This window comes from Crocodylus porosus, unplaced genomic scaffold, assembly GCF_001723895.1.
Source record: "Crocodylus porosus isolate Cpor-Errol unplaced genomic scaffold, CroPor_comp1, whole genome shotgun sequence".
NCBI classification, from domain to species: Eukaryota; Metazoa; Chordata; order Crocodylia; family Crocodylidae; genus Crocodylus; species Crocodylus porosus.
The window spans coordinates 6,805,144-6,824,708 of NW_017728950.1; the positions used below are offsets into that span (position 1 = coordinate 6,805,144).

Consider the following 19,565-nt stretch of genomic DNA (forward strand, 5'->3'; position numbering starts at 1 on the left):
TTATTTTTTAACAACGGGTCAAATATTTAATACGTAAATATTTAAGAAAGCCTGTTTAATTCACCTTCGAAAAAAGGCCTCCTGCTTAAAAAATACAGAATTTCAACTATCAGTACTATATCCCTTTAAAAAAAAAAAAACCTCTTGAACCTACTGTATATTGCAACTTACTGAATTACACAAACATCGATCTCAATTTGTAGGAGGATGGCTGAACAAACATGTCATACATTGACACAACCAAAATATATATTTAGAATACCCACCTGCCTAGGCTTCATGATTATAAAAGCTATATTTAGCCTACTCTGTCACTACAATCTACTAATATGAAAGCAGAAGCCACAACTTACAAGCAGAAATGCATGGAAGGTGTAATATGTTTGCTACAAGAAATGCTGCATCCTAGCAAGCGGTCTAGCTGAATCCAGTGCAATGACTTATAGGCAAGCAGTACAGGAATGTGCAATATAATTGCTTTATACTGCCATAATGCATTAAAACACGTATTTGGAAATCTGTTACAAAAATAATGAAAACAGGAAAATTATGTCCAACTCAACTCATGTGTTATACACAGGAATCCCTTCATTGCAGGATCCAGACTTCAGGATCAGTTAGTAAATAAATTGAATTTAAATGGCTTTCAAAGAAATGTATCCATATTGCACCAAATCTATTAACTAAAACCCTGTTTTGACATTCTCTCTCAAAATGTTATGGTTTCTCTTCTGGGTTCCAGACAGCAGAACTGCTGCCACGTCTGAATCTGTCTATACTTACAGCTCCAGGGCGAGGTTTAGGAATTTCCCCATTGTATCGTACCCACTTCGTATGAGACTGTTCTACGGTGGCACTCTGCATGTACTTTCCTTTGGAGAAAACTTCTTCCACATTCGACAGGTTGTATGCACACACTGCGGATAGCCCCACATTATTCCTACAATTAAAAAGTGAAAATGTTACCCTTTCAGTGTGCTGCAGTAACCAGCTGAGATTAAAATAATTTTAAAATATTTTTTAAAAATTAAAAATGGAAGGCTATGCAACACTCACAGTTGTGGGGTAAACACTCCATATATGACTGGTTCCCTCAAACTTGGAGACTTCAGAATGAAAACATCATTGATAATGTTGAAAATCAAATTCCTATCAGGTATGGTACAAATCAATCTGGCTTTGAGAAAAGAGCTCCATTTTTTCTGCAAAGTCCTTAATCCACCTTGGTCCCTCTTTTAAGTTGGGGAGAGTGGCAGAGAGAGGAAAAAAATAAAGATAGGTTTTCTTTTTTAAATAAAAGGATCAGCACATAGCAAATACCAGAACGCAGAGCAACTGCTATCTAAAAATTATACCGAAGTCCTATTATTTAAAATACAAATGTGCCAAAAAAAGCCCAGGATGCAACAATAACACACTGCCTTTTATTATTTTTGTTAAAAATAATTTTTGGATTCATCAGGAATAAGGTAGATCAGTTTCTGTCAAGGACGTTATAGAGCCAAATTCCGTTCTCAAATACTTTGTTCAGATCTGCAGCAGCTCCATCAGTTAAAAGTTACTTGGATACAGCTGTACTATCTGCCTGCCAAGTCCACCACAGAGGAAATAAGCCCCATCCATCCACTGCCACTCTGTATGTATCCAGGCCCTGCATTCAGAAATATGTACGTATGTATGTCTATCTATATCTATACTGATATATAGATATACCTATACCTAACTATACCTATATATAGTTTACAGTGGTCCTGTTACCAAGAGCAGTTTTAAGCTATATACAGTGCCTAAGTGCCAGGCTTGGGTGCACATGGAGTGGGAACAAGTAGGTGCAGCTTACTGCCTGGATGGTAGCCCCAGGCTCAATAAGCAGATATGACTTTTACAGACATTACTGAGTTCAAATTTTAAGGAAGCAAGATGAGACTTGGAAAAGAAACACTTGCATTATAGTACTGCTCAGAAAATTTTGCTCAGCATGGAGTTTTAACAAAAAAAATGCACAATGATGAGCAATTTTTAATCAATTTAGGTGCAATATACCTGCACTTAAGAAAGAATGTCTATCAGCTGACCAGCTGAAAATAAAACATAAGCTCCAACCCTGCAAACACGTGTAGATGTCAAAGTTTACTTGCTTGAATGGTTTCATTGGGAGTAAACAGGCACCATTAGAAATTTCAAAATACCCTCTAAGTACTCTGTAAGGGCAGCTACTTGACAGCAAAATTTCAGCTAGGATTTCCTCCTTTTTATTCAGGGTCATTATTTAAAATGACTGGTAAAGGTTGCTATTTTCAAAAGGCAATGAACTGTTTGGGGTTTGCTTTTTTTTACCTCTTTTGAAACTAGTGAATGCTTAGGTTTTAGAACCTGCCCCTAGTTCTTCTATGCTGCTCTCATCTTAAAGCACAAGCTGTAAACAGGTAGAGGGTCACCGTAACAAGCCCAAAGTAAATTTGCCTTAAGCTGCTAGCACAATGGAAACCTTGTGCTCAAAGTTAGTTATTGGCATTTAAATTATGACATGCAAGGCCAAATAACAAAGTCAAAATGAAACATTTCAATCTTCTCAACATGAAACATTTATACAATTTCCTGTTGAAAATGTTGATTGAGTAGATACATTCCAATGAAATGCTTCAGTTCCCACAGAATCAGCATTTTTCAAAGGAAAACCGTTCCCTACAAAAATTTTAACAAACTCTGTTAAGCAGATACTCAACTCAGCCTGCTTCATTCAGATTTAAACACATCAAGCATGACAGAATCAGGCTGCTGATGACTGGATTCTTCCAGGCTATGACAGCTCTCTATGGAGGTGCCACCTGCCACACGGCAGTCAAGAAACTAGCCATCTCTATGCAAGAAGGTGTGTGGAAACTTTTTTAAATAATTCAGACAAATCCTAGACAACCACCTCAGGACCTCAATTCTGCTCCAAGTGAAGCAACTTTAAGTGCCAAAAAGTTCTGTATTTTATCACACAGAAGGAAAGGGCAGCATTACTACTTTTTTAGCTAGGACTCGCTCACCTGAACTGCAGGGTTAGCTTAGAGAAGCATTTTTGTTCACAAACACCAGCTACCCAAACACAAACTAGAATTATTTTTAAATACAGATTAGATCTGAACACTCAATTTGTTGAGCACAAACCTGACCATTTTCTAAACAGCATGTGAAATATCCAGTATTTTTCTGTAGATGTTATCTTAAAAGTATATTGGTGTAAGGAAATTAAATTGTGCCCCACCTTACAAACTCTAGCTATTCTTGGAATCATCAGCTTGCCAACAAATTCATATTCCACAGATGCCTCAGTGAAAAAGAAGTATACTTTGTCATCTTCCCCATCTGTGCTGTTTTGATCTGCTCTTATCACATCAGCAAAAACAAAATTGGGCTCTACGGATACAAATAAAGAAAAGCAGTCTACATTAATTGCTACTTTCATTTACTTATGTTCCTCTTGGAGATTCTCCAGGGCCCCTTTCTCCCAAACCCCATGTCTTCTGGAGAAAGAAGAAGAAACATGAGATAAGAAGGAGGAAGATGTATATTGTGGTTCAATCTCCTCTGAGATTTAAAGCTCCAAGCAAACTACAGGGATTGGTCTCTGCCTGCCCAGTGAATGCCTGGAGCCCAAGGAGTCCACACAGCCCTACTGAATATCCATCCAATATACTCCCAGATCCAGCAGGCTTGGAGTAGAGGACCAAAGCTCACGCTCACATTCTTGCAATCAGATCTTTGATCATAAAACAGAATGCAAAGAAATTTACTTAAACTTCAGTTCAAATACACAATTTAAAAAAAAAAATGCAATTCATTTTGTTTTCCTTAAAAAACCCACAAATACCTAAAACTTGAACTTTATACTGTGATGCACCAAGGTGAAAAACTCAACATGATAATGGGCACATCTACACCAGATGCTACTGTGCAGCTGTTACTGCACATTTATTTAGTGCTTTTATTAAACAAGTACTAAATAAATACACAGAAGCAGAGTTACTGTGCAGTAGCCTAATAATACTGTGCTGTAGCATATTAGCACTGTCCATGCTGTGACACACCACTAAGCAGTATTTTTTGGCTACTGTGCAGTCAGCGTCTCATGTAGGCATGCCCCATGATACTGTAAAAAAGTCCTATAAACACAAAACAGGAATAAAATGCAGTTTTCAAGCCATGACCTATGGCCTTAAACCCAGATGACTTTGTTGTCCATAGGCTTGGTCTGTCTGCCTTTTTTTTATTTAGTTTTCATAACAATCCTTTGAACATGTATGTTGCAATTCATTTCAAAATTAAAAACTAAAAGATCATGTTCTTGTTTAGCTCTGTCATAACCTAGTAAGGTTAAAGGTAAACAAAGAAAGAAATTACTTTAAACTTTTGAATCTGGTCAAAACCTGTATATTTGGATGCTGATATATTACAAAATTGCTTATTTATTCTTGCATTCATTCTCAGATTTTAAAGTATCAATGCCCAATAGACCTCCCCTTTCACAACGGGAGGGGCATAAGAGGACAGATCTCTCCGTCTGGCCTTCTTTCATCTTGGGGTGTTAAATGAGGAAAGACGGTTGAAAGAAAAGGTTGGGAAATTTTCAAAGGTAAAAACTTTCAGAAGAAAACTGATTCAGTTATTTTCACAGTTACTTACCATTAAGCCAAGGTATTGCATATTCTGTTCTCAATGCACTCTGATGAGAGTGTCTGGAAATAATAGGTTCACTTCCCAAGAAGTTGTAGGAAGTTCCAGAGTAAAGCTCTCCATCTTTAACATAGCGAATGAAACATATTTCAAACCATATTATGTATTAAAGAACACGGTACAGAAATATTTCAAAACAAGTCTTTATATTAGCTTAAACCCTCACCAAGGGAAGGTAACAGGCATTACCTCTATATTGCCTAAGACATACTTTTACTGCTGAGGCTTCCTCTCCAAGTATTTTTAAAAATAATACACTTACACTTAGTTGGTTATCATTTTAATAAGGCAATGGTATAAAAATTACCAGGACTGCTCCTGCAGTGCTTTATAACTAGGGATCCTGGCTTTCTTTGTTTAAAGAATCCCAAATTATCTGATAAAAAATCCCAAATTCTCTGATTAAAAACCTCACTATCCGTGTTTTTCCATGATTAAAATGAAATGCCACTATAGGTATTAGTTGAACACAATGTTTTATTTATAAATTTACAATTTTAAAGCAATTTAGAAGCCTACCAGTGCCTCAATCATTACAATAAAAAAAATTCTAAACACCAACATATTTTGGCATTTGATTTTGGTTTTTTTTATCATGGAATCTCAGAGCTCCGCCTGCCTCCTTTGCTCACCAGGATGCAGATGCATCTGTCACTCTTGCTGCTTTGTGGTGCTGAGCAGCCCTCACATGCCAGTGTCCTGCTCCTGCCAATTCCCCTCACACACTCCTAGTCCTGCTGGTCCTCCTCACTCCTGACTTGCAGCCCCCTGACCCTGCCAATGCCCCTCTCTCCCAACCCACAGCCCCCTGGCCCTGCCAGTGCCTCTCATTTCTGACTTACTGCCCCCCACCAGCCCTGCCAATTGCCTTCACTCCCAACCTGCAGCTCCCTAGCCCCGTCGATGCTCCTCACTCCCAACCTGAAGCTCCCTGGCCCTGCCAGTGCTCTTCACTCCCAACCCACAGTCCCCCTACCCCCCAGCCCAGCTGGTGCGCCTCACTGCTGACCCACAGCTCCCCACCCCTGCTGGTGCCCCTCACTCCCAACATACAGCGCCCCCTCATTCCCAACCTGCCCTCCCCATTCCCAACCTGCTACCCCCCACACCTGACCTGCAGCCCCTGGCCCTGGTGGTACCCCTCGCTCCTGACCTCCAGCCCTGCTGGTGCTCCTCACTTTTGACTCGCAGCCTCCTGCCCCCACCTCCCCCAGTGGGGGGCCCAGCTGCCAGAGCTATGGGAACTGGCAACTGCATGCTGCCCGCTCAATACCCTACAGGCACCAGCCACAGCTGGCCAGCAGGGCCCAAGCTCCAGCTTCCCTGAATTGGAGGCAGTGACTGCTGCGGTGACAGCAGAGTGGAGCATGGAGACTGGACCCCTCCCTGCTCCCCCAAAGGCAGCACAGCCAGAGTGGAGCCAAGAAGAGCCCATGGCGGGTGGGGTGGGCTGCCGCTGAGGATTTAGGGGCTCCCTGCCCTGCTGCCTTTTCTCTAGGGGCCTCTGCAACCCAGCAGGCGGGTCCCAATATGGGAGGCTGGAGCAGGCAGCTTAGAAAGATTTTGGTGAATGAATGAGTGTATACTTCAACTGCACAAACTGAAAACCCTAGACATTTCTAAAGAATGAAAACCAAAACCAAAAATTGTTGGAATAAAAATGACCAATCATTTCATCTTTTATTTAACACTTTAAAACTAATTATGCAATACAATATTTCTATAGGTGCTAGATAATGAAATAATAAAACACAGTAATGGATCATATCATGAGGAACAGTGAAGAGAGAGAATCCAAGATTGTATTATTGATGAGGCGGTTAAAAAGTTTGAACTTACCAACCATAACTGATGTGTAGCTGTGGGCAGGATCAAATGGACATCTACCTTTACCATCTTCATTTTTACCTCCAAGTTCAAATGACATTAAATTCTACAAAGAATTAATTTTTGTTAAATCAAAAGACTTACATGCTTTCCTCTGTAATGCAAACAAAACACGTATCAAGTAAAAAGTAATAGTGAAAAAAATGTAAAACTATAGTTTACTGTACTGTATCATTCATACTCAGCATCAAAAGGCACTTAAAAATGCCATAAACCAAATTTTAAAAAATGTACCTTATGAAGTTATAGAGAAAATGACCCAGTGACTAAAGATTACAGAAGAGCAGAGAAAGATAGTGAAAAGAGCTCCAAACTCACTAAGAGGTCCAATAAAAAAAATAATCCCACTGAGAAGATAGAGATGGTAAAGAATGAAAAAATGGAGTAGAGTTGGGTATCAGGTCACAGAAACAGGTCAGAGATATGAATACCAGAAGTCCCATTTATGAGGTGGAACTGGGACTTGACATGAAAATAGAAAAAGTCCACTAATGGGTTGTGATCTGATTCTACATTTAAAATGGAGGGGATGGGGGGCAGCAGGGAGTAATCTAGCGGCTACTTTACAGACTCCCTGAAATTGAAAGCGTAGGGATTTTGGGAAGACCACAAAAACTGTGAACAACAGCAACACTGAGAAACAATCTATGCATGAGTAAATAAATCACAATCAAGATAAGGAACATACACATTCTGACACTATTCTGGAGGTGATGGTAGATAGACTTGCACACAAGTCAGATAAACAAAGTCATAGTCTAATGTAATTCCAATATTTCTAAATTTGGGAACAATATAACACCTAAGTTAAGGACAGCACTAGCAGAGTCAGAGGCACAGAAAAGAGGATTTTAAGCCACAGGACCATTTGGAAGCATTCAAAAGTATGAAGACATGGAATATCTCATAGTTGACAAGGACACAAGTTGGAGAGAACTCAGAGAGAAAAACAGGAAAAATATCAATACAGCTTTAAATTATATATTTCTGCTAATGAGAACATTTGTGTCAATAGACATAATAAAAGGAAAGCCCCACTAAGGAAAGGATATGGGCAAATTGGAGAGGGTCCAGCAGAGGGCAACAAAAACGGTCAGCACATGACCCCGGTCACTGACTGTTATCAGGGGGATACATGCTGATGAGAGGCACCAGACACACTTGAGAAGCACTCAAAAGGCACCAGACACCAAAGGAACAAGGAGCAATGGTCTCAAGTTGCAGCAGTTTAGGTTAGTGATTAGGAAAAACTCTCTCTCACAAGGAAGGTTGTAAAGTACTGAAACAGGTTACCCAGAGAGGTAGTGGAATCTCCATCCTCGGTTTTTAAGACCCAACTAGACAAAGCCTTGGCCGGGGTGGTCTAGTTGGGGATGGTTCTGCTTTGAGCAGAGGGTTGGATTAGATGATCTCCTGAGATCCATTCCAACCCTAAATTTCTATGATTCCATGGTTTAACGTCTGTTAATAATAAGGCTAAATCAATAGTTTTGGAATAAAACCCTGAAATTAACCTCCAATTTCTTCATTGTTATTGTGAAAAAAATAATTATGATCTCAATCACTAAAGAACTATGACTAGCACTGAAATTCCAGTTGCCTTAGGGAAAAGATTAAATCATCAAATACACCTTCCTCTCATTCATTTTAACTGGTTTTAAAGTTATTATTAGGCAAGAAAAAATGCCCACACTTACCAGATAATCGCAGATTGGCTGAAATGCATTAGTTCCACACACATACAGGAAAGTATCATTCAGCTGTTGCAAAACACGCACATAGTTAAGACACTCTGTCTGTAATGCAGAAGGAAAACATAAAAGCATTGTGATCAGCCACAACTTCAACATTTTGATAGGAACATTAGCTGACTGAAACTGAATTTTCAACTCTTCCATGGCAGTTAAAAAAAAATATTTCTCATATTTAAATGACATAACGTTTGGGGGGTGGCACCATTACTAAGACAAGAGCTCCTTATCTGATCCTCCAAGATCTCTGATTCTGTAGTATCAAAGTTTCCTACAACTTTCATTGTGTAACTATTTTCAGTACACTCCTCAACATAGTATGGTACCTAGGTATCATTCCTACTGTTCATAGTTAAATTATATATTCAGTTATAATTGCAAAAATGAATCTAATTTAAATCTCTTAACACAGAGAAATTAACTCCAGGAGTGTGACCAGCCAAAGGTGGGGGGGGGAGGAAAAAAAAGATATTTTGACTACTGTTGCCAGCTGAGCAGTAAGTCCATAAGGACCTTGAGATGGCATACAATCTTGACATTCAGAAAGCACACTACCTCAAAAGAGGGTAAGTCACAGTTTAGCAAACTGGGGCTATGATATATATATAAGCAAGTATGATATATAATCAATATATATATAGTCTTAGAGACAAGAACAGACCTTCAGTCAAGGAGGAAAAGGCTGAAAACCAGAATCACCAAAAAACACTGCTTGGCAACTTACACACAGCTACTTCAAAGTACTCTTAAATTAAGGTACCACAGCAGCCTAAATTCTCTACTAATAAAAATACTATTCCCAGACTAATTTTGGCGTGGCAAAGCTTTCAGAGATTGTTATGCATATCAAACATATGGAAGAATAGTACCATTTCTGCTCCTTTCATGTCCACATTAACATACTCCAACACACCATATCCCTCTCCCCTTTTCCCCAACTCTTCATAGACATGCCATTCAAAGGTCAAGTGTTCACTGTAAACCTCTTGAAACATATACACATAAATTAAACAGTCATATTGTTAAAAATGATACATTTAATATAAAGAATAAAAAAGGTGAGGGGCCATGAAAAGATGAGAAAAGTAAAGTAGATTAAGTCATTAAAATTCACACAATTATATTTGTTCAGAAAATCAGTTTTCTAAAATTATTTTAATTTTTTAAAGACATTAATAAATAAATAGCAACATTCATCACATTCTTGAAACCATTTCGACAGTGAAGTTTTTAACATTTCCCTCCCCTAAGCAACAAATTCACCTGCTTGGATTTGCCCTTGTCCGCACATCTACTCTTTTTTTCTTCAGTGACCTTCCAATATAACTGGGGAAACACAAGCAAAACAAAGGTAGGTTCAGTGCACTTCGCACTCATTTGAGATCTATCAGTAGGCCATGCATAATATTGACAACAGATGATTTTTAAGAGAGTCCATTGCAAATGCAAGTCACTTTACAAATAGCTGTCACAGATCCCAACATCTTATCCTCTGGGGAGGTGACATTTCCAAATGCATGTGCAACTAATGGAGTTCTCACTGACAGCCAGTACATCTCACGGTTCAACAAAAAGATATTCCATGACATTTCTCAAATTATTAACAAAGTTCCCTGTGCTATATATTTCTTAGGAAAATAAAATGATAGTTTTGGGGGTGTTCACAGACTGAAGTAGAGAAAATGAATTACATAATTATTTTTGGAAAAATGTCAATACATGCCAATAATTCATGGACCACACTATAGTATAGGTAGGAAAAAGCTTTGATGGTTACACACGTTGTCATGGATACTGGACAGCATTCTATCTAGTAAATGTGTCTCCTGCTGTTTTGTATTGAATATCAATGCATCTCTGCTTCTTAATGTTTCAGATAGGTTTCAATAAAGTGTCCAATTCTGAAGGGAAACCAGTTTTATAGGCGGGGGAAAATCAGTATCATCACTGAAAGTATTTCCTGACACCCCATTGTTAATTAAACTTAGGAATTATAGGAACTGTTTTCAAAGCCACTCCATATAAGATTTGGTGCTACATTATACATCTTAATAATAATAATGTCTCTGTTATAGCACAATGCAGCATCATGTACAGGTCTCCAAGCTATCCTGGCTACCGAAAGCCTAGCCATGTTAACAAAGCACTTTGACTAATTAGACCTGTTAAGCAGTAGGATATATTAGTCTGGGTAAAGTGTCACTCTAACATGGCAGACAAGGTTCTTTGGGTGAATCTGATATCTTCTATTAGACCAACTTAAATAGTTGGAAAAAAAATATTTAAGCAAGCTTTCAGGTCTAAAAACCCTTTGTTAGGCTGAGGAAGTTTCTGCAGTTGGTGTGTGTGGAGGGCCGCTTACCAAGTTTTGGCAAGCTGTCAAGGGCCACATGGGTAGCCCTGCCCACTGACAGGTGCACCGCCCCCTGGTCACCATCTTGAGACCAATGTCCCAATGTCTTGGGACCAGTGTCCCAGGGCCAGCACCGGTGGGACCCAGAGTGGGGTGCAGGCTGGCCGGGGTCTTTAGAGCCAGGCTGGGCTGCACCAGCAGAGAGAGGGGGGAGCTGGCCCAGCTCCATAGAGCCCCTGCCAGCCAGGACCTTGTACTCCTGCTGCCCTGCTCTGGTCCCAGGACACTGGTGCAGGCCCCATGCTCCTGCTGGCTCCTGCACCCACTCACTCCCAGTGCCCACCCAGTACAGGCAGGGGGCTGTATGCAGCCTCAACCCCCACTTGCCGGCAGGGAACAAGCTGGTGCTGAACACAGGGAAAAGCAGCTCCTTCCCCACCCTGTGGCCAGTGCCCCATGCTGCAGCCACTCACAGCCCATGTGGGGCTGCCTTTGCCTGCTAAGGACAGCCCTGTGCGGGCTGTGAGCGGCTGCAGCACAGGGCACCAGCCATAGAGCCGAGGAGGGGCTTCTTTTCCCCCACGCTCAGCACCAGCTCGTTCCCTGCCGGCGAGCAGGGGTTGGGGCTGCATGCAGCCCCCCGCCTGTACCATTGGGCTGGGGGGGGGCATTGGGAGTGAGCAGGCATGGCAGCCAGGCAGCAGTGTGGGGCCCACACCAGTATCCCAGGGCCAGCACCACCCGGGCCCAGAGCAGGACGGCAGTAGTATGGGGTCCCAGCAGGCAGGGGATCTATGGAGCCAGGTCAGCTCCCCACTCTCCCTGCTGATGCAGCCCCGAGGGAAAGTTGCTAAGCTGGCCCAGCCCAAGGACTGGGGCGATACCCATGGTCCTCCTCCCCTGCCCCCTAACGTCTAACCTGAGTTTCCCATGCCGGTGCAGCCACGAGGAGCCACATGTTGCAGGAGCCTGCTGAGGCTTCCCCTGGGTCCTACTGCCCTTATCATCTGTCATCTTTGACAGGAACCAGGGACAAATAAATATTAATTTTCTAAAATTTTAGGGAACCTGCAGGCCGGATTTTGCCCACCCCTGTTCTAATTCAAGACACACACCCCTACACAGCAGCTTGAAAAGGGGTTGTTGGAAGGCAGCACTGCCTGCCTTCTCCTTTGCCCAAACCTGAAGGAATCTCCCCATAGATGAGGGATTTTGGGGGGCCCTCTATGACACTGGCTCTTTCATGCACCACAAAAAGGGCTAGAATGCCCTTCATCTTCCTCTGTTTAAAATCACAATAGCCAACCTAAGCTAAACCTTCATATGTAAATATATTTGTGAATAAGCAATTATTTCCCCCTAGATTTTGCTCCACACTAGGAATGCAATCATACTACAAATTGAGCGCTTTGCAGACTGATGCATGCATGGCTGTGTAACCGAATGATACAGCAAGACAGCAGGCAGTCTGTAGACCAAATCCACTTTCAAATTTATTTTAATTCGGTGATAACCATGTAGATGGCAGGATATGGAAAGACTCATTTGTGGTTGCAAAGATAAGAACAATGGCATACACGGTATAGCTACCCAAAATATACCATCTATTATAGGAAAGATAAAGAATGACAATTTTGGACACAATTTTTTTAACAGGAAAATAGGAGGTTAAAAAGGTATACTCACCTCATGCTGTTTTTCAGCAATATTCAGTGAATTTAATGCAAAGATAACTTCTCTAGCTCCTACATATAAAACATCTTTGTCTTCACTTAGCAATAAGGTTGAATAGTTAAACACTTCTGGTGACTGAAAATGTACCAGCTGTACTTCTGTTAACATAAAAGGTTAAATGATTATTCTTCCTAACAAAGTATTACTAAAGGACAATATTTAATTACATTTTTTTTCATTTGTGTAATTGCTGGTGCTGAAAACTGACTTAAAAGGAACAAAACCCAATATAAAATCTTATGTTACAGTCTGGCTGGGGAAGGGCGGGGGGAACACAACAAGAAGCTTAGTTAAAACCTGGGTTCAGTTAGCAACTCTGGGCTGCAGCACTGATGTAAACAGTATGAATGAGTCTTAGTATAAATGAATATCTGAGATCAGAGCTATCAAATGAAATTTTATTGTCCTCTGATATATCAAACTATTCCACGTTTGTTGTGTTATTTCATATTCTTGCACACACAAATATGCACACAGCTACACACAAAAACATCAAAATGCTAGGTGGTTTGCCTTTAAACTGTAGATTGCTACTCTACTCCTAGTTAACCCTAACCCTTCTCATGGTTGAAAGAAGTTGTAGCCTGCCCACCCTAGATACAAAGGATAGGGTTACGTAACAAACAATCATTATCCACACTCCTGAAACAAGTATCCAAACTAGGACAACTTGGCTAAGCACAGACATCTGAGGGCGTTAGCAGCAGGTTAAATAAGTTAAAAATGGCCACCCAATATCAGGTAAGTCAGGATGGGGGAGTTTGTGGGGAGCTGGGAGGGCAGGTGTGACCTGTGGGGGGACAGGTGTGATTTGTGGGAGCAATCTCGGGGATGGGTGGGTAGGTGTGATCCATGGGATGTTGCTGGAGTCCAGGAAGGCCTGGTAAGATAAGGAGAGCTCACAGGATGTGTGGTGGGGTTGAGACTGGGGCTATTTTTAGACCCCCAACACCCCCCAGGTAAGCCTACACCCCCATCCCTCTGGGTCTCCCCCAAACCCCCACCAGGACTTCCTTATTTAGCTCCAGCAGCAATGAATGCTGACAAAAGCAGCAGCACCCAGAATGGCTTGCAGAATGGGGGTTGGGGGGACTGGCTGATCGGTGGTGGGGAGACAAAAAATAGCTTGATGCATGGCAGTGAGGGGATGGGGGTGTGAAAAGCGCAGCCCTGGGGCTGGAGCTGGAGACTGGGTTTTCCTAACCCCAGTGCTGGACAGGGGAAATGTACAGAAGTTCCATGCACTGGTTTGACCTAAATCAAGTAAGTTTGACACTACATTGATCCAGTTTAATCTTAAACTGGGTTCTACAATTTTTAGATTGGTTTGTATGCATGGAAATTCTGTACAGTTACAGGTTTAGATTTAATTCCAACTTAATTTGTTCCAGGCACAGCACAATGTTGAGAATAGCTCCATGTTCTTGCACTGAACTGCTTTATTCTCTTCAGTGGTAGTGATACCAGGGTTTAAGCGCAGGGATTTGGGGAGGTGAAATGGGTTCAAAATGGCCGCTCAATTTAATCTTAGCTCATACTGGTGCCAACCTTATACAAACTTGGAAATATTCAGGGATTAAGTTTGTAAATGAATTGACATTAGTACCACCATCCACTTGATTTAAGCAAGCTGTCAACTAGAACTACTACAAAATGTGGGAGCATCAAAGGCCAGGTACAGACATTACACTTTTACCAGTATAAGTGATCCAAAACCAATCCATACCCATAAGGACACAGACTGATTTAAAAATGGTGGAACACAACCTAAGAGTTGCACCCCCCCACCCCAAAACAAAGGGTGAATGAATGTGTATTCTGTTTGCTACTGATCAAAACTATGCCACTTACAAAAAACTGTGCAACTTAGATGGATTCCACCTTGGGCTTTTTGAATGCCAGTACCTAGCCATTATGTCTAAAAAGCTATGATGCTTACATATACTATTTTTCCAAAGGCAATACAACATATACAATAGCTTCTCCTGGTGGGGAAAGGGAGTTGTTAATAAAGAGGTGTATTTCCAGAAGTGTATTTAACTTGTGACCCTGATTTCAATAATATTCTTCCTACAATTAAGAAACTCTCTTCAGTATTTGATATCTTTGCTTACACTGGTCCACAACAAAGGTCTTTTATGTCACTAAAAGCGTATGTTAACTACTTCCCCTTCATATGTCAATTTATCTAGACACCAGGATCATACACCTAGGTTGACAAACTGAAGAGATCAAAAGTAGTTACAACCTCAGTAGCCCTTAACTTCGCAACAGCAAAGGGGTGAAAGATATCTGGTATTTATGACTAATAAAAAGTAACTGTAAGTATAAATAAAATGGTTGTGTGAAGCATACAATACTATACATTGACACATTCTAATAATTGCTAAAAGGTCTTGAATAGTTAGAGGCCTCTGCATTGACAATATACTCTAACATTGTATCATGTCTGTGCAACTTAAATGGGGTGTGATCAGAGTCCCACCGAAATCAATGGGACTTTGTGTCATATTCGCACCACAATTCAAGCTGTACTATGGAAAGTAAGTGTAAATAAAAAGGAGAAGAAAAATAGTTACTGTGTAAGCGGAATAGCTGTATTTCAGTATTAACATGGCACTAACCTCACAACAAGGAACGGATTACTCAGTTCTCTCCACAGACCAAAATAAATGCAACTAAGCTTTGTCTGGAAAATCTTGTGCCACACACATCTCCTTAGGAAGGCATGATTTACAGCTAAACAGACTTGGACAGGTTTGTTCATAAACCTGAGTGTTAATAAATCTGTTTAGAAGCTTCTGTCCAGGACATCATTTCAGATTATGCAAGCAAAGAAACCTTTACCATATGCACTTCTGACAACCTCTGTACTGTAGATAACTTTTGCTTATTAGCTAACAGACATGAGACACCCTTCCTTCCTAATCAATCCCGCAAACCCTGAACACAGAATAGCAGGAGCAGTAAACCTGGCATCCACCCTAGATGACCTTTAGCAATTTCACTGGCCTAAATGGTGCTAAATTCCCCAACATCCAAGTTCATTCAAGTATCCACAAAGAGCTTAGCAACAAGAGGCAAAGATTAACTCTCTTAACAAAAGGAGCACAGTTTTCCTTAACACAGGGCATGTCTACATGAAATGCTAGTAAACATCTCAGCATCTACATGTGGAGGGCTATAAAGCTGAAGTAAACTAATAAACTAATGTTTTACTCCACAGCAGCACACGTGTAGACACTGATCTGACTGGCTGGGGCACGTGGGTGCATCACTGCAAGGGCTGTCTGCCAGCTAGCCCCCACCCTGAAGCACCTTTATGCCCCAGCCAGCCAGCCCCTCTGCAGTATGCTGTGCTGGATCAGAGCAGCTCTGGACTACGCCTGGGAGCAATAATCTCTGGCATAATAAGCACCAGAGTTTATTGTGTTGCCTTCATATGCTCATGTATACACACCCATAGTGTGTCAAGTAAGAAACAAAGAAATAGTAACCTAAACAAAACAAAGTTAAAAATATTATTGTACACTGGGATCGGTAGGTTTTTCCACAGCAAACAAGATCAGAATCAACTTGTTGACTAAATACTTTAAGGCACAATAGCCTCCCTTGGACTTTTCAGGAGTTTCTATTGCTATAACAATGCTTGATCAAGAACTGTCTCCTGGTTGCTTTATATACCAAATGTAAGCTAATCATCTGGGGGGGGTTTCATATTGCAAACAAAGACATAGGAATATTCAAGGTACTTTTCACAATGTTGCTGTGTTGCCATATTGGGCACAAAAGCCGTGAATTAGATACGCATTTGTATGTTGACCCTTTTCTTTGCAAGGAAAATATAGCTCAAAAACCTTCAAAAGTGGTCAGTGATTTCAGTTTAGGGTGCTAAAGATTAAACTTATTCAAATAGCTTGATATTCAGAGAGGGAATGCTGAGCACTTTCTGAAGGTCAGTCTCTTTAAATGGGCTCAAACTGGGCTCCCAAAATCATTAGTCATTTTTGAAAAATTGTCCTGATCATTGAAACAGCCAACGATTAGGCAAACCCTCAGTACTCTAAATGTCTAGAGGGAAGACAGGATGGCAACAAGATGGCAAAGTCCACTTCTCCTCAATTTCCTGGGAGTGCTCCAAGAAACCACATAAAAATCAAGCACAGCATAGAAAAGGCATATATTGCTCTTCTTAAGTCACCGCTCTTACCTCTGTGCTCCCATGTGATCCTGGGCACTGGACCAAATGCTAGTGCTGCTCCAAGCAATAAGCTCAAGACTGCATACAACACAGTCGGAGCCATGTTAAGTGTCCTTGCTGTATGGAAGTTGGATATCTGTAGTAGCTAACTTGTTTGGCAGAAGAAACCTTCAACTCCAAAAATTAGGTTACAGGACAGACGTTGCTGAACTCAACGAAGATTGACAGACAAATTAGAATGATGTTCCCAAGTGTATGCTTCCAATAGATTACTTCTTCAAAGGAAGACACATTTTTCAGGAGTGTGAATACAGAGACCGCCCACTCTTTCCACAGTGTGTCTCAGCAACTCTTCTGCCTTTTAAGAACATTCTTCTGCTTTGTCTCGAGATTAAATCACACTGCAGAGGATGAGAGGGTGGGGAAAGAAAACACATCAATGATTTAACAAACCACAAGATATTTTTTGACATATGCTTTTTCAGTAGTAAGCAGAGTTCACTCTTACAAAAGTAAAAAGGAACTAGTTTACATGCATTACAGAGTTCCAAAATCAGACTATGGCAACAACAAGCAACTCTGACAGCAGTAATTTTTATTTACTACACATACAAAAGTATTTTGGACACCCTAGTATAGTTAATCATATATATTACATGAAAATCTACTCTAATTCATATCTTTTCTTACCTTTAAAATACATTTTAAAAATATACTCCTTGCATGCTTATCAGCCTTAAAATTCTAGCAAATGTCACCAAACATTTTTGTAAATGAAAGGCTCTGTTGCCCTCTTTTGGCCTGTTGCATAAGACTTGTGTGGCCCTGGCCTCTGTGGGGTGGAGCTGGACCAGGTGGCCCCACACTTCATCTACATATACATTTGCTGGAGGGTGCCAGGACTTGTGACAAGAACACCCAGTTCCAGTTACAAGTTGGGGGATAATTACCACATGGATCTTTTGTGGCGGGTTGTCTGGAATACACTCACATACTGAGCAGTACTAAACTGTGGGGCCACCATGGCTTGACATGCTGTGGACTCTGCTGGGGCCCAACCCAATGAACTGTGTGATAAATCATGAACTTTTTGGTTTTGGACCGATATCATGCATAGTTTGTATTTCATATAAGTAGATATAAAAGCTCTGCTCGAACGTGTCTTTATGAAGTACCTGTGCTGAAACTTCCAGCAATTTGCAAAAAAAAAAAAAAGTGAAATAAATCAATTCCAGATAAACTACATCTATAGTATAGATTTAGTTTATCCAGAATTGATTCATTTTACCTTTTTCTTTTTGCAAATGTTTTTGTTGCAGGAGAGGCTGCGGGGGGGGGAAACTCTGAGGAAGGAAGAGGGCAAGGGGGCCACCTGACCCCCAACCACTATTTTTCTTGCTGTAGCAGTGGGAAGGGGACAAATTCAAGACAAATCTCCAATAATTAGATTCTATACCTGGAAAATTACAACATATTTAAAATATTTCCATAAATAGAATGTAATTATTGGAGAATCATCTTCAATTCAGGGTCACCTTAAATTTGAGTAAATACAGTATCGTTCTGTCTGAAATTACTACACTTTACAATTTCTCATGAGATAGTTATCACAGAGATAACTGTTACAATATAGCACCAACTGCCTTTTAAACAACAAATATATGCTTCCTCTCTTTCCATCCTTCCCTTCTCAGACTCTTATAAACAAATATTTAACTTTTGGGAAAAATCTCTGCAGGTCACTAAAGAACAACGGGGGGGGGGGGAAAGTGATCCAGTGATGCAACTAAAGTGATCTGAGACTGCAGAAAATGACAGTGGTGGAATTAAAATCTGTTAATGGGTAATCCTAGAGATAAAAAATTTGGTTACTCATTGAAAAGTATCAGGTATCTGACAAAGACAACTCCAGCTGCTCAAGTCGTCATTCATCCACAGGGCCCCACCTATGCTCTGCACCACTGTTTCTCAATGGGCTCTCTCAGCATTACTCGTCTTTATGGCAATTCTCAGCAAACTCTGTGAGCTCCTCTCTCTGGCTTCCAAATAAGATTCCTAGCATAACCATATCCTACTAAGAACCTGAGAGCATTTACATTTACGGCAGTTATACTGCCTATGGGAAAAGAGAAACCTACACCTGAGTGTACCAATCAGCCTCTAAAACAACTAAATGCTTTTAAATAAACCTGTGGGCTTCTCTACACTGCCGTACACTTTGGATGTTGTAGTAGGTATGTACAGAAGGCATCAGATTTGCATGCAGCAGTGGCCTTGAAAACTGAAATGACACACAGTGTCATGGGAAATTAAAATGACACACTGCTGAATATATAGGTTCCCAAACAGAGCTGGCCAGTCTGTACTGTCGCAATGAAGGAAGGTCTCAAGATTTATAGTCTACAAAGAGGAGTACATTTGAAAAATTAACAAGAGTAGCAGCAAGAAATAAGATTAGAATTACTGCATGACAGGGGCAGGCAATTATTTCAACTCATTGTTTCTTAATGAGTTTTGGTGAGCTGTTGATGGCTGTATGGGTAGCCCCGCCAGCTGACCTGATCACCATCTTGGGACTGGAAGTCCTACCCCTAACCCTTGCCCATCCCTTGTCCCCTGGAAATACTCCTTTTTGGGGGAGGGAGGGGATTGCCATCTTAGAACCGGGAAAAAACCAAATCATACACTAAAGTCAAACACCTACTGTAACATATTTTAATATTATTACAAAAAATGTTTTTGTCATGATTTGTGTTTCCACTGTGTATAGAGGAAATGATTACGTAATAATTCTAAAATAAATTCTTACTCTTGTATATTGCGGGACGTGTGTGGTGGGGGGGGTGCGTCTGTGTGTGTGTGTGTTTTGTGGGGTTTGGGGTGTGTAAGTATGGTAGTGAGTATGGTGGTGTGGGGT

At 40.8% G+C, this 19,565-nt stretch overlaps 1 protein-coding gene across 3 annotated transcripts in view; it reads right to left on the reverse strand.

Moving 5' to 3' along the window:
- The window catches only part of SEMA4D (semaphorin 4D), a 123,030-nt gene that overhangs the window by 31,114 nt on the left and 72,351 nt on the right, over positions 1–19,565 (reverse strand). For all 3 annotated transcript variants that reach the window (XM_019554780.1, XM_019554779.1, XM_019554778.1), the window contains exons 3-11: positions 16,658–17,049; positions 12,400–12,545; positions 9,624–9,686; positions 8,307–8,405; positions 6,562–6,655; positions 4,672–4,785; positions 3,254–3,405; positions 1,057–1,232; positions 784–940 (exon numbers count right to left, since the gene is read on the reverse strand). In XM_019554780.1, coding sequence (XP_019410325.1) covers positions 784–940; positions 1,057–1,232; positions 3,254–3,405; positions 4,672–4,785; positions 6,562–6,655; positions 8,307–8,405; positions 9,624–9,686; positions 12,400–12,545; positions 16,658–16,751 — 1,095 coding nt within the window. In that variant the 5' untranslated portion in view covers positions 16,752–17,049. The remainder of the gene's footprint in view (positions 1–783; positions 941–1,056; positions 1,233–3,253; positions 3,406–4,671; positions 4,786–6,561; positions 6,656–8,306; positions 8,406–9,623; positions 9,687–12,399; positions 12,546–16,657; positions 17,050–19,565) is intronic.